Raw genomic sequence first — 13,658 nt, 5'->3', positions numbered from 1 at the left:
CATTACGCCGTCGTGATACTCAACTGACAAGCATTTATTTTGAAATGGAAGAACCAATTCACGAAGGACACGTTTCCATTACTTTAGCTTTATCATTCGCAATTGACCACATACCTTAAAATGATTTTTTTAAAATCAGGCGTATGCGTGTTGATTTTTTTTATTGAATGGAAAGAATCTGGGCTTGGAAAACATCCATGGATAAAATGCGTAACTTTGGTTTTAATGCACGATTAGGTTCAAATAAAATGTTACTGAAAATGAACGTATTTTGAATTCGAGTAGCCTACTGTATTTTTTTTCCTACCGATCTGCGCTTTTTATTTAAAAACATCTTTCAAAACCCGATTATTGATTTGATGATGATGAAAATGATGATGACAATGGTGATGCTGATGATAATATTTATTATTATTATTATTATTATTACTCGACAAGTCTAAAACAGATCTTTGAAAAACTCCTCACCGGCTCATAGAGGAAATTTTGAGGTTGACAAATCCAAGCGAAAGATGCCGCGTTTATTTCAAAGACGCATTTGTTTAATTTATCCGTGTAAAATTTCAGTAACTTCAGTGAATTTCAGTACCGATTAAAACACAGCACGCAAGTGCGTTGTAACATAATCATTTCGTGAAAATCAATGCTGCTGATGTAAACTGCAAGCCCTGCATAGTGTCTTATTAAGTTTATATTATTTCTGACCGTTAAGGTATAGGCCTTTTTCCGTTCCTACTATAATGTTAACTACGTAAGCAATATTTCACAAAAGAGAATCATATGTGAAATATTTAGGCCTAGCAATTATGGCTTATATTGCTGCAAATGTAAAAAACAGAACCGTTCTACATTACTCACTATACTTAAATGGCTTCATTAACCCCATCAGTTCGATGATCAACTAGGTCTGAAGATTTGCTCTCAATTGTCATTAATAAATTAGGACTATTCGTAACTTTTCCTTCCAGTCAGACTTGTAATACTACGCATATTAATTAGCGTTCTCCGTTATTTCTCTTGTATCTATTGTAATTTCTTTTTAAAATATAAAACGTTTTTTTCCTGTCTACAATATTGCAGACACGATGTTAAATCGTATTCTTATTCTGCATACTTTTACTTTATATATTTTGAATATATTAGTGGTTAAATCTTTGCGCTGATGACGTACTTTAATGAGTTTATAAAATTCAAGTCATGAATATTCCCACCCGCCCCCCAAAAAACACATATACAAACGCAAAGTACAAATATCACATTTACTTACTTAAGCATCATTGCCAAAAGCATTTGCCCTTGATGATTAAATTGGAGGAGGAGCATCCCGCGCTCGGCTTGCTATAAGTCCAGTGCCCCAAAGACGCCCATACTTAACTGAAAGGTCATTTTGGCTAAGAACGGTAATAGGCGGTTTAGTCTTAACTGGGCGGAGATAACTTTTTCATCAAGTCTTTTGGAAGGCGGTTTGTACTTCAGCCTGCCACTTCAGCGAAGAGCAGAGTTTTTCAGGCGTACCAGCTGCAATTAAGACGTGAGCGGATGAGGAGAGGATGGCGTGATCGGATACAATCTTGTTCCTTGGACTATATGGTCGTTCTTTTTCCATTTCAGGATGATTTCTTTACCCTCGAAAGACGAAAATCGCATTCGCCTTGAACACCAATAATGCATCATCTTTAAGATCACATAATTTTTTCCACCCAGATGTTCTTTCATAAAAGTTTGTCCGGTGCTTTGGCTCTGTTCGGATTGTGACTCGTACTGGTAGAACAATGCAGCGTTCCATGGACCTGGGGCCGCATTATTATCCAGCGGAAGCGCATCCGGACCACCGATCGCATCGGTACAGGAGTTTCATGATCGAGGAAATTCTGACTGATCACCCCGACCAGAAGGTGCCCGCCCCGACTGGGGAGTTGCTGAAGTTTGGTGTACAAGCTCTTTTATCTGCGCGACCATACCACAATCATTTAGGTAAGCTGTACCAAAACAACTCGATTGTTCATGTGCTAAAACAAAATTAATTAATAATCCGTGTGCAGTCGCTAACAATATGGAAGCGTACATTCGAAGTTAAAATGGAATATTTTCAGGGAATATGTCGAATTATATAACTGACGACGTACTGAATGCGCTCGGATACAAAATATATACACATCCGACATTTATGGTACTAGATTTAAACAATTATTCCCTCAAACACACTATTACGTTGCAATGGAGTGAAGAGATCTCTGCTTGAATGTACATAGGAACGGCGTTTGTCCGGAAAACGGCGTTCGTCCGTCTCAGCGCCGAGTTTCTGATCGATCATTCAGTTTCCCCATGCATACTCATTGCATGTCCAGTAGGCCCTCGATGTTAAGCTTTCGAAAGCATTATATATTGCAGCAATAACGCGCTTGCCGTTTAAATCAGTATTGACAGCTAATAACTGGACTACATAAACTAGGTCTACCCAAATAAATACAAAAACTACATTTATTATTATTTTTTAATAGGCCGTAAAGGTGGCATTTGTGAAAAATTGATGTTATTAAATTACATGTATAACTTGCTATATATGTTTACTATTCATTTAATATAAAGAAGTTGTCTTATTGTCATTTATGGTGTCAGTGCATTATCCTCTTCGTATCAATGTACAACCGTACGTTCTTTATTTGCCTGGGATAATGTCTTTATATCGACAGTTCACCGTACGATTTTGTAATTCTGCCATTCCGAGCCCTTAAAAAGACATGGATAGTATGTTCGCCTTGCATATCTTTAGTGCTGGGAAATAGGATCATATAGGCCTGTTTCGTTACTGAACAAAATAATTTATATCCGAGCATAGAAGCGTTTCCATAAAATAATTGTATTCGTGTTTCAATTAATGAATAAATAGTATCTATATGTTGAGCAATATTCATTATTCATTATAGCCTATATTTTCTTGTTTTTTTTTTAATTTATCGCACATTTCCATTATTATTATTTTCATTATTATTGTTGTCATTGCTAGCTTATTTATTATTATTGTTATTATTATTACTTTGTCCGTGGCTTAATTAAAAGTGGCTGAAAAAAGAATTCTAACTTAATTTCCAACTTCTTTTTCAGTTTTGAAAGAGCAGGCGGGTATCCTTAAGTTTCCTCTGTCGCCGCTCTCATGCTCCCTCGGAGCTCCTCTAGGATCCGCTCTCCTGTCGGGAACTCCAGGTCTGCAGGTCAGCTCCGGCTCTCATCACCTGCCCCTGGACCTCCATCTTCGCAGTAAGCTAGACCCCGGAGGGGATGGAGGCAATAAAACGAAAAAAGGTAGAAGGAGCCGAACGGTCTTCACCGAACTACAGCTCATGGGTCTCGAGAAACGCTTTGAGAAGCAAAAGTATCTCTCGACACCAGACAGGTATGAACTATTGTGTTTTTTGTACTTAACTCAGGGGTGAACAATCATTGTTTAAATGCGAATACAGAAGATATAATCACGTCATACATACCTTTCTGGATACATTTAATCCTCGCATATTATCTTTTCAGCCAGTGAAATGTTTTGTGCATTAATTCTGAAACTCTTATGTTGAAATTTGCAGAATAGACCTCGCAGAGTCGTTGGGTCTTAGTCAGCTACAAGTAAAAACGTGGTATCAGAACAGAAGAATGAAGTGGAAGAAAATTGTAAGCATTTATTTAACACGTATTCAGTACAAAATGCAGATGATGATGGCGTTCAGTAAATGCTCTTAATAGTTGACAACATTGCCCCAAAGTCGACTGGGCCTTGGCAGCAGCCTTTCTGATTTCACGTTTTGTCTTTTGCGATACAGCTACATGTCTTTTTTTAATGTGCAGGTCTTGCAAGGCGGCGGACTCGAATCACCCACGAAACCTAAAGGCCGACCCAAGAAGAATTCCATCCCCTCAAGTGAGCAGCTTTCAGAGCAAGAGAGGTCACGGGATGTCGACCGTCAGTCCGATGGTTCCTCCTCTTCCCATTCTGACGTTAATCAAGAGGAATAAAACAGATCCACTCCGTCAATGTGAATCAACAACAGCTTCAAGGATTTGTCGGTGGATGGAGGTTTTATACCTAAAAGCGACAGTTTGGCACTAGAGACTACTGTAGGCCTACCTTGTGTGGTAGCCTGTTTTATCTATTATTTCACTTTTGCATCAGAAAATCACAAGTTACGGTTCCCTGATTTTGGCACGACGAACTTATTTGCCCCCTCATTTGAAGGGAAGGAACAAAACACTGGTCAGTAGATCAACTTTTGTTGCATTGAGTGACGCTATCGACTCCCTCTAAAGACATACGCTTCTTTTTTGCTCGTTTGTTTTGCATTTGTTCTGCGTTTCTCGCAATGTCTTTTCATGCAGTTACTACATAATATTAAATTTGTTTTCAAAAATAATTATTTCCTGTTTAATTTTCTGCAGTCGATTTTAACTAATGAAAACGTGGACTTTTTGGCAATGATGTTCAGATGTGTGTGTGTGTGTGTGTGTGTGTGTGTGTGTGTGTGTGTGTGTGTGTGTGTGTGGTCACTACTGGGGCGTTAGTTTAACAGTCCCGCAGCTCTCCCTTTCCTAACGTTCTTCTGTGTTCTTTATCATTTACTGTCTTACCTCAAACATACTTGCACCTCCCCACAATAGACCTGCTATTTTTCCAGATGTAAATTTGTGGTCATTGGTTTATTATTGGGACTATTTACAGAACACTATGACATTAAATTCTTTAATGACGTAAATTAATTAAAGAAAATGTATTTCCACAAATACACCCCCTATGGTGGAGACAAAAGAGAAGCGTAGCGACGTATGTCGGCAGTATGACGTACACTCTGCTAGCAATCACAGCTCTCTGTATTGTCATTAAAGACCATGATTTAAGCCGATAACAGAGGCCTAATAGGTTTGGGTTTTTTTATCATCTGTGTACTACAGAATTTTCTAGAAAAGAACTTATGCCATTGTATCCTATATTTAAATTATATTTTCATTGGATAAAGATTTCTCAGACACACATGCATTTGTATGTATTTATGTAATTATGTACTAATGCTGTTCAATGACTGCAATTACATCCCTATGCACATTCTTAAACATACACTTCATTTATTCACTTTTATTCATAATTAGCCATACTTTCGTCGTCTTGCGCCAAACACATCACGCTTCTGCTTCCATGCATAATTTACACCTGTTTCACCACTTCGTAAATACAATTTTACATTCTGTTTATGAAGAAATTATGATATATATAATTTAAGTCATAAAGGAATACATGCACGTCAATGCAATAACCTTACTTATGTTGAACTGAATAAAATTCCATTGAAAAATTAAAATTGAGTAGATTGCATCTGACGAAATACATAATGTGCCGTCGACCCCCTGCAAGTCACTTCAGAAAGTGTTTAATATAAATCTTTTCACATTGTTGACAACAGTATATATGTTTATGACAACAAATAGCCAAATGCAAACGTACTAAGCAGGTTCATGTTGGATTTCTAAATATACATATGTGTGTGTGTGTGTGTGTGTGTGTATGTGTGTGTGTGTGTGTGTGTATGTGTGTATGTATATTAAATGCAGACTTTAGCCACAACAGATGAAATGGGCTTTGCAAACCTGTCATTTTGCGCAGAAGTGGTTAGTATTACAGTTAATTACTTGGCTGTGGGAGTTCCGCAAATTACACCAATTTTCATTAAAACTTTAATTCAGGGAGGATATGTTTACTCTGTGGTGTAAATATGTGGCATAGCACATTTTCAAGGCTTTGAACAAAGTTATGTGCTCCGGTAGAAATATGTAGATTACCTTTTAATTACACAGATTGGCCTCAGTCGCCTGGCTGTGAAGTGCGTGCATGTATAAGTCAGGAATGAATGAAAGTATGAAATGTGCTAGATCCCCCCACCCGCCCCCAACACACATATATACTGCCATCTATACTTAAATACTTTTAAACAAGCAAAATACCGGTGTAGATCATTTTAATTCAGCGAGAACACGCGCAACACCAAAGTCAGTGCAATAATATGGTATCCTCAACATTCAGTTTATTATTATTATTATTATTATTACCACGAAACAAAATCGAAAAGTCGAAAACAAATATCCGCAGGCCTACTTCACAAGTGAGGGTGATTTCAGTAGAAAATCCTAATTGTCACGGACCAAGTTCTGCTGAACGCATTTAAGTATTATACTGCTAAGAGGCATTATATGCCATTTTTGCGTAAGCATAATCATGATTTTATTCAAACGGATGCTTCTTGGCCTTCGCGTTAGTGGATGTTTTTTTCTGTTAGAGGCTCCATTCTCCAATCTAAGTACCGAAATAAAAATATATATGTCATCTGTTCTTGTACTTTATTGGGCTCAAGGCGGGAAATGTCGTCGAGCTAGTTTGAACAGTTTTACGGTTAAAACAAATGGCACTAACATCGATCTTACTGTCAATAAACTTTAAATCAATAGGCCTATTTTATAAACGTTTCGGATACTCGTGATTACTATTTGTGATACTTGTGTTGCAATTTTGGTTTTACTGCATTGAGTGAAACATGTTGGCAGTCGCTGACTAGCGTGGTACTCCCGTGTGTTTATAAAGTATTAGTGTTGTGCAAAAACACGGTAATACGTAACTGACCGTCTAAACTGTCATGCCAGCTCTCAAGTAACTTGGCGTGATTTTTCTGTCGTTAATAAATCGCTGCCTAATTAATCTGGGTCTCTAAATATTGACAGAACTGGAATACTTTTCAGAAAAGGCGTCGGGGTAACACACATAGGTTTACTGTCCATAAATCTCTGGATTGGGTCGCCTTCAAGTTGCACCGATTGACATGCAGATGTGCTGCAAAATGCAAGCTGTCCTAATTCATGACGACAGAATGGGATTGACATCATCGCACTTAAAATATTTGACCGGGGTATGAAAATCAAAATAACAAATATTTAGGAGAAGTAAATATACTCGTTTTGCCCTTCAACTAGGCTACTTTGGGGTCAATAGTAGTTCTTACCGAAATCATAATTTTAATGCAAATACATCAATATTTTAGGTTTTAAAAAGCTAAAATTGCATTCCTTATGTCGTGGCCCAAATGTTTTTATGCTCCAAAATTGTTAGATTTTGGGAATCGCTGCTGTGAAGAATCCACACGCGCAATGTTTAAAACACACTTGCAGTGCCGTAATGACTGCAGAGAGGTGTAGCATCAACACCAGAAGACCAGCGGTATTGAATTAATACGACGATAATGAAGATGAAGTTTTCTATATTGTCTTATTTATTGCTTAAAATGTGGGAAATAGCAAACACTTCAAATGGAACCTGAGTTTTAAAATATTCACATCTTGAGTTTAAAAGCAGCCCTGAAGGAAGTCAAGGTCCCCTTTCTCTGATTATCGATGTTAAACGTTATCAACCGAAATACATTTACGTTGTATAGTATGTGCACCATGTAATAAAAAAATAAAGTATCTGTAACACATTTACTACATTTCAAATTGCTAACTGTGCTTACTTTTTTAAATAATTGCTAAGAAGATTAGCTATAACATGTATTAAGGTATTACTGCAGCAGAGCTATAAGTCTGTTGGCTTTCCTGGTAATATTAATAGCACAAAATATTAATAATAGTGATTCCTGTTACTTCTGGATGTATACGAATTTACAGGGTGGTGAATATCATCATGGTGAATGCACCTTTTATTTGAAAGCTAATAATATAGGTAATAGAAATTTTAATCTTCTTGTTGTCTGGTATTACAACTAACACAAAAACATTTTGGTTATTGGCCTATACTATCCAAAAAAAACAAAGGTAGGCCTATATTACCGTATATATTAAGGTAGGCCTATATTACCGTATATATTAGGGTAGGCCTATATTAGCATATACTTATTTATGAGTCCAGCCTAATTGCTGGTTCCTGGTTGCTGTGTAACCATCGATTAAAGGCATGATGACTGGAGCCACAATCACTAAATAAAAATATAACCAAGGAACATTAAGGAATTTCTGGATTCGTAAAAATACCAAATTAAAGATTTGAGAAATAAATACGTTGCCAATCAATATCAGGAGTGGTTGACCATATGCTGGGCTTGTGCACAGGGACTGGGAAGGTTAAATGGATAATTAACCTTTTCGTGTCATTAGAGGGTTTGGTTTTTTTGCAGTGCCTGACATAATTATCATTGTACTGTTGCGTTTTCAACGTGAGTCATGCCTTGAATGGCCGGCACAAAATTACTCCTTACATCAATTGATCCATTTATATTTTCTTAAATTACTTAAATTATATCGGCCAACATGATGCAACCGCATTCCATTAAAATACTGATTGTATCCAGCTCGGCGTAGAATTAGCCAGACTGTTGCAGCGTTACGTATTAAAACCTCTTAATTGCACTAATTATAAAATCTTTAGTACGGGTTCCTAAATATAATTTTGCGTAGCTATACCTATCATAACATTCTCACAGCATTTTATAAAAGTTCCTTATTTTACAACACAGCTTCGGTTATCCCGAAATGCACTGGAACAGTTCATGTTAAGGGACAGGCATTAAAAGACAGACACTACGCGTTCTGAAAAGCGATAAGGTAGTTTATTGCAGATATACCATAAACAACATCATGGCGACGAAAACAATTTATTCATAACATTAATTAGACGATACAGAAGCATTATATCCAGACGTTGGAGTAATGTTTTGATACCTAAATATCCAAGGGTCAACGATTCTATATATTTACATCAAAACGTATTAGTACTTTAAATTACGTGCAATGTCCTGTTGGTATTTTGACTAACGATATATTAATTAAAAAAAACACTGCGTTTCATAATATTTATAGGCTTATTTGATGTATAAACCGTTTTATTGTAAGACTCTGTTGGTTCCAAAACAATGAATTAAGTGCTTCAAAAACCGCAGCTATCGGCAACAATACTGTTTTTAAGACATATAGAAATGAATAAAGCATAATTTTAAGAAACAGCATAAAATGCACTTAATTTAAATTTACTTTCTAGATGAAAGTGTTTACTATGTTTATAATACGTTTGGTATGCCATTTTACTCGACAATTCGTTGTTATACGTTTATTTTTCTGGGGTTTATTAGACTGGGATCGAAACAGCAATTCTGTTTATACGATGAACTTATAAAATGAAAATGAGTGCCGATGTGCTTTTACATACGCATGTATGTGTGATTGTGTGGGTAACAGGCTTGGTCTCTAAGCTAACCCTTCTCTACTCCAAAGGTCTCTCTCATTTGCTACTCCAAACCATACAGCAGAATAAACAGAAAACGTTCAGGGTATTGCAAGAGGTATATAGGAAGTTTCGTCTTTATTGTTAAAACTATCAACGAAAATAGAAAAAGAATTTGCGCACAATTTTTAAATATAAAAAACCGATGATGGAAATTTTACATTTAGGGGTCAGGTTCCCTTCATACGTATTTTGTTGAGGGAAAAAGCAATTATTCTAATTAATACATATTACACTATTGACTGGAACACATTGTTTCTTCTCAGACGTGTTTTATTTCTTGTGGTTTACGAAAAACAGCGGTGACGATGACTGAGCTGCAGTGTGTATTCGATGTTTATCTATTCTTTACTTACACCGTAAGTAGCGCTACAATACGGAATTTTACGCCGCTGAAATAAAATCGTTTTATGGGTAAGAATTTGTTTAGCTTCCAGTGGAGACATAAGTGCATGAGTAACGGGAGCCCTCGCGCTATTTGCTTCCCGAATTTAGCGCTCATGTGTATAGGTGATAATGCATTAAATATATGATTTATTTTTATCCATAGTTATATATGTGTTAATACGGATGCTCAAAACAATTTAAAATTACCGATTGGATTCCATCGTTGGCTTTTCATGTTAATGTTAATTTTCGTTCGTGTTTTAGTAGCTGTTTAATGAATTATGTAAGCATATGCTTTTTTGTATCACGTTTACGAAGAAAGATCTCGTCATCATTTAAACTCTATGACAAAACAATCGTAGATAACATTCATCTTATGAAAGTATTAATCTATTCCAAGTTAGGTTCTCCACATCTATACCAAGGCGTTCGGAAAAGGCCGAAAATGCCGGAATCGCATTTCAGAAACACTGCCATTCATAACGACAACAATATCCCATTTCTCGGATGTGTAACACTGAGAAATTACAGGTGCCTAAGTGTATTTTCAGTTCTGGCTCTTAAAGCAGATGGCTGCAGATGTTTAATTGAGCTTAAACTGCTCTGTGATTTGATTGAACAAACAAGGTCTTCTCATTTTTATTTTCATCTTGGATGAATCGATTTATACCTGAATAAATGATAATGGAGTTTTGCACAGCCGTTAATTTCAATATTTTATAAGTGATAAGATAATAAAAAGGTAGATTTAGAAATTAATACGTGGATAAAGCAGGAAAAAAACTTCTTGGATTTATATCTGGGAGTGTGTCTCTGTCACAATTTCTGTATGTGTTTTAAACTGTAGATAAATGAGAACCTTCCATTTAAGAACTGATTAATAACTTACCTACAGGACATAAGACAGATGGTAGGCCTATACTGACAATATTTAATTTACGGGACAATTTTACTGTCAATATTTAATATTTAATGATCAGATTAACAAATTGTGATTTTTAGAATACATTATAGGCTAAGTTTTAAATTTTACACAAATTTTATGTTGTCTATATCCGCCATATATACCTTTATTCATCTTGAGTTATGCTTCATGCTACATGTCAGTGACTATTTAAATGGCGTATACCTGTAATTTGTGGCATTTTAATGAGTCCTGTGAATTTAGTAAATCCTGTGCAACAAACAGGTTTAGTGAACAATATTGTTTGACTATTTCCCTTTAAACATGTTTATGGCATTATTGAATTTTTTTAAATGAAGCTCTGACTGGATTCCCAGACTGTTCCCTCACAGAACAGTATCGTCAGAGCTGATTAAATAATCTCTGCATTTTCACTGTTTGTCACGTCCTTCTGCTTTGCGTTCCCCATCTGTTAGCGTTACCGTGAACGTGTGACAACCACTTACGAGCTATCGGTTTCAGGGCATAGAAACTGGCTCATCCGTGACGTAAAGCTACCGTGAGGACGCTAAGCAGCTAAGGGCTGCGATGCGCAGGCAGCTGAGATCGGGCATTTTCCATGCTGGGGCCCCTCGCTTCCCAGCACGACAGCATGCGGCACACTTCAGTTACAACTCGCAGTGTGCTTAGGGTGCAGCACTTTTTATGCAGCATAATAAGATTTAATTACTTCCTCCTGTCTTGTCACAGAACTTGCCTGATGCTCAAAAAACATGGTGATGTAATGTCCTGAATTAGACGGTGAGCTGCCTCACTGCACTGCCCAAACTGTCTTCATAAAAGACTGTTCTACAGTAACTACAGACTCAGGCTTGTTTAACATAAACAGTGACAAGATGACAAGAAAATTGAAAGTGAATGGTCCAATGTCACATTTTAGGAATATGAACTCTAGAAATATCAAAGTATATTTGACATCTGAGTTAGAATGATACTTTGTAGTACTTTGTGTTTTATAATATATAAAGTACTTTTTATAAATTATTTTCATAGGTGTGACCTACTCTAAGGAGTCATCAATACAGAGTGCTTTGTAATATATGCATAGTTATGACAAAAAAAGTATTGCAAAAAACAAAAGCATGATGGTGTTAAACATTATATAATCTGACAATGATACCAACAAGTTCTCCCCGGGTTTTTGTGTGGTTTCTTCCAGGTACTCCAGTTTCCAAAATATGTCCAAAAATATGCTGAGGCTGATTGGAGTTACCAGATTGTCCATGGATGTCCATGGATGTCCATGTATGAGTGAATGGTGTGTGAGTGGATGGTGTGTGAGTGAATGGCGTGTGAGTGAATGGCGTGTGAGTGAATGGCGTGTGAGTGAATGTCTGTGAGTGACTGGCGTGTGAGTGAATGGCGTGTGAGTGATGGTGTGTGAATGAATGGCGTGTGAGTGGATGGTGTGTGAGTGATTGGTGTGTGAGTGAATGGCGTGTGAGTGAATGGTCTGTGAGCGTATGGCGTGTGAGTGAATGGCGTGTGAGTGAATGGCGTGTGAGTGTATGGCGTGTGAGTGAATGGCGTGTGAGTGTATGGCGTGTGAGTGAATGGTGTGTGAGTGTATGGCGTGTGAGTGATTGGCGTGTGAGAGAATGGCGTGTGAGTGAATGGCGTGTGAGTGGATGGTGTGTGAGTGATTGGTGTGTGAGTGCATGGTGTGTGAGTGAATGGCGTGTGAGTGAATGGTCTGTGAGCGTATGGCGTGTGAGTTAATGGCGTGTGAGTGCATGGCGTGTGAGTGAATGGTGTGTGAGTGGATGGTGTGTGAGTGAATGGCGTGTGAGTGGATGGTGTGTGAGTGATTGGTGTGTGAGCGTATGGCGTGTGAATGAATGGCGTGTGAGTGCATGGCGTGTGAGTGAATGGCGTGTGAGTGTATGGTGTGTGAGTGTATGGTGTGTGAGTGAATGGTGTGTGAGTGGATGGTGTGTGAGTGCATGGCGTGTGAGTGAATGGTCTGTGAGCGTATGGCGTGTGAGTGAATGGCTTGTGAGTGATTGGTGTGTGAGTGGATGGTGTGTGAGTGAATGGTGTGTGAGTGAATGGTGTATGAGTGAATGGTGTATGAGTGAATGGTGTATGAGTGTGCTCCGCGATGGGTTGGTGCCCCATCCTGGGTTGTTCCCTGTCTTGTGCCTGGAGTCTCCAGCGTAGGCCACAGACCCTCTGCATCCCTGAATAAAACAAATGGTTTTAGAAAATGGATGGGTGATACAAAAATATTTATATGACATAACAAACCCATAAAAAAGCTCTACAGAAGTGTGACGTCCCAGATAACAAGACCGTTAAACAGTTATTACCCACAAGCAATCAGGCTTGTGAACAACACCACTATAAACACCAAGCACTTCTACCTCTGAAATCGCACAGAGACACCGTACTAGTTTATATTACTGCTGCTGCCTGTTGACTTATTTATGTTAATTTATAATCTTGTTCTATTTTCTGTGGTGAAAGAAGGATGTGTAAAGTCAGAATTTCATTGTACAGTGAAACTGCTTGGTTTCTGTGCATATGACAATAAACTTTCTATAACATGAAATAAATCAACACAGAAGCTACTGTACATAATGAGACAAGTCAATTTTATGAAACCACAAGTGTACTTTTGAGAATTATAACATTTTTACACTTCTTGAAAAACAGCTTGAGCTGGTTAAGCTGTTTGACCAATTCATGATAGATAACCAGCTTACGGTATGTTATCGCATGATGGCTTGATGGTTTAGCTGCTCATACCAACTTATGATAGTTTAGCTGCTCACACCAGCATGACCAATTTGATAGATTGGCTGCACCAGCATGACCAATAGGTGACCCACCCAGCTAAACCATCAAAGAGCAGCAAGAGCTGGAACACGACCATTTAAGACTATCTTAGATCATCTTAGACCAGCTAAAACCAGCCAGCAGCAGAAGCCGGTTTTCAGTTCGATTTTTCAGAAGAATTGTCTCGCATAAAAACACCTGCGTTTTTGATCCGTTTGAAAATACACTTTAAAA

The 13,658-nt window shown here is 37.5% G+C and overlaps 1 protein-coding gene across 1 annotated transcript; it reads left to right on the top strand.

The window, feature by feature from the left end:
- Positions 1–1,364: 1,364 nt before the first annotated feature.
- On the top strand, positions 1,365–4,400 carry barx1 (BARX homeobox 1). The gene is made up of 4 exons (XM_049024025.1): positions 1,365–1,974; positions 3,106–3,394; positions 3,579–3,663; positions 3,838–4,400. Exons 1-4 carry the CDS (start codon positions 1,773–1,775, stop codon positions 4,003–4,005), a joined length of 744 nt encoding a protein of 247 aa, XP_048879982.1. The 5' UTR covers positions 1,365–1,772; the 3' UTR covers positions 4,006–4,400.
- The last annotated feature ends 9,258 nt before the right edge of the window (positions 4,401–13,658 follow it).

The sequence above is a fragment of the Brienomyrus brachyistius genome, chromosome 8, assembly GCF_023856365.1.
Source record: "Brienomyrus brachyistius isolate T26 chromosome 8, BBRACH_0.4, whole genome shotgun sequence".
Taxonomy (NCBI): domain Eukaryota; kingdom Metazoa; phylum Chordata; class Actinopteri; order Osteoglossiformes; family Mormyridae; genus Brienomyrus; species Brienomyrus brachyistius.
The sequence above is the reverse complement of the archived record's forward strand: the minus strand, read 5'-3'. Positions and strand labels throughout refer to the sequence as shown.

Coding starts and splice junctions, on each gene's coding strand:
- barx1 (XM_049024025.1), top strand. CDS start 1,773: ATGCAGCGTTCCATGGACCTGGGGCCGCATTATTATCCAGCGGAAGCG. Junction 1,975..3,105: donor ACCATACCACAATCATTTAG/GTAAGCTGTACC, acceptor CTTCTTTTTCAG/TTTTGAAAGAGCAGGCGGGT. Junction 3,664..3,837: donor GAATGAAGTGGAAGAAAATT/GTAAGCATTTAT, acceptor TTTAATGTGCAG/GTCTTGCAAGGCGGCGGACT.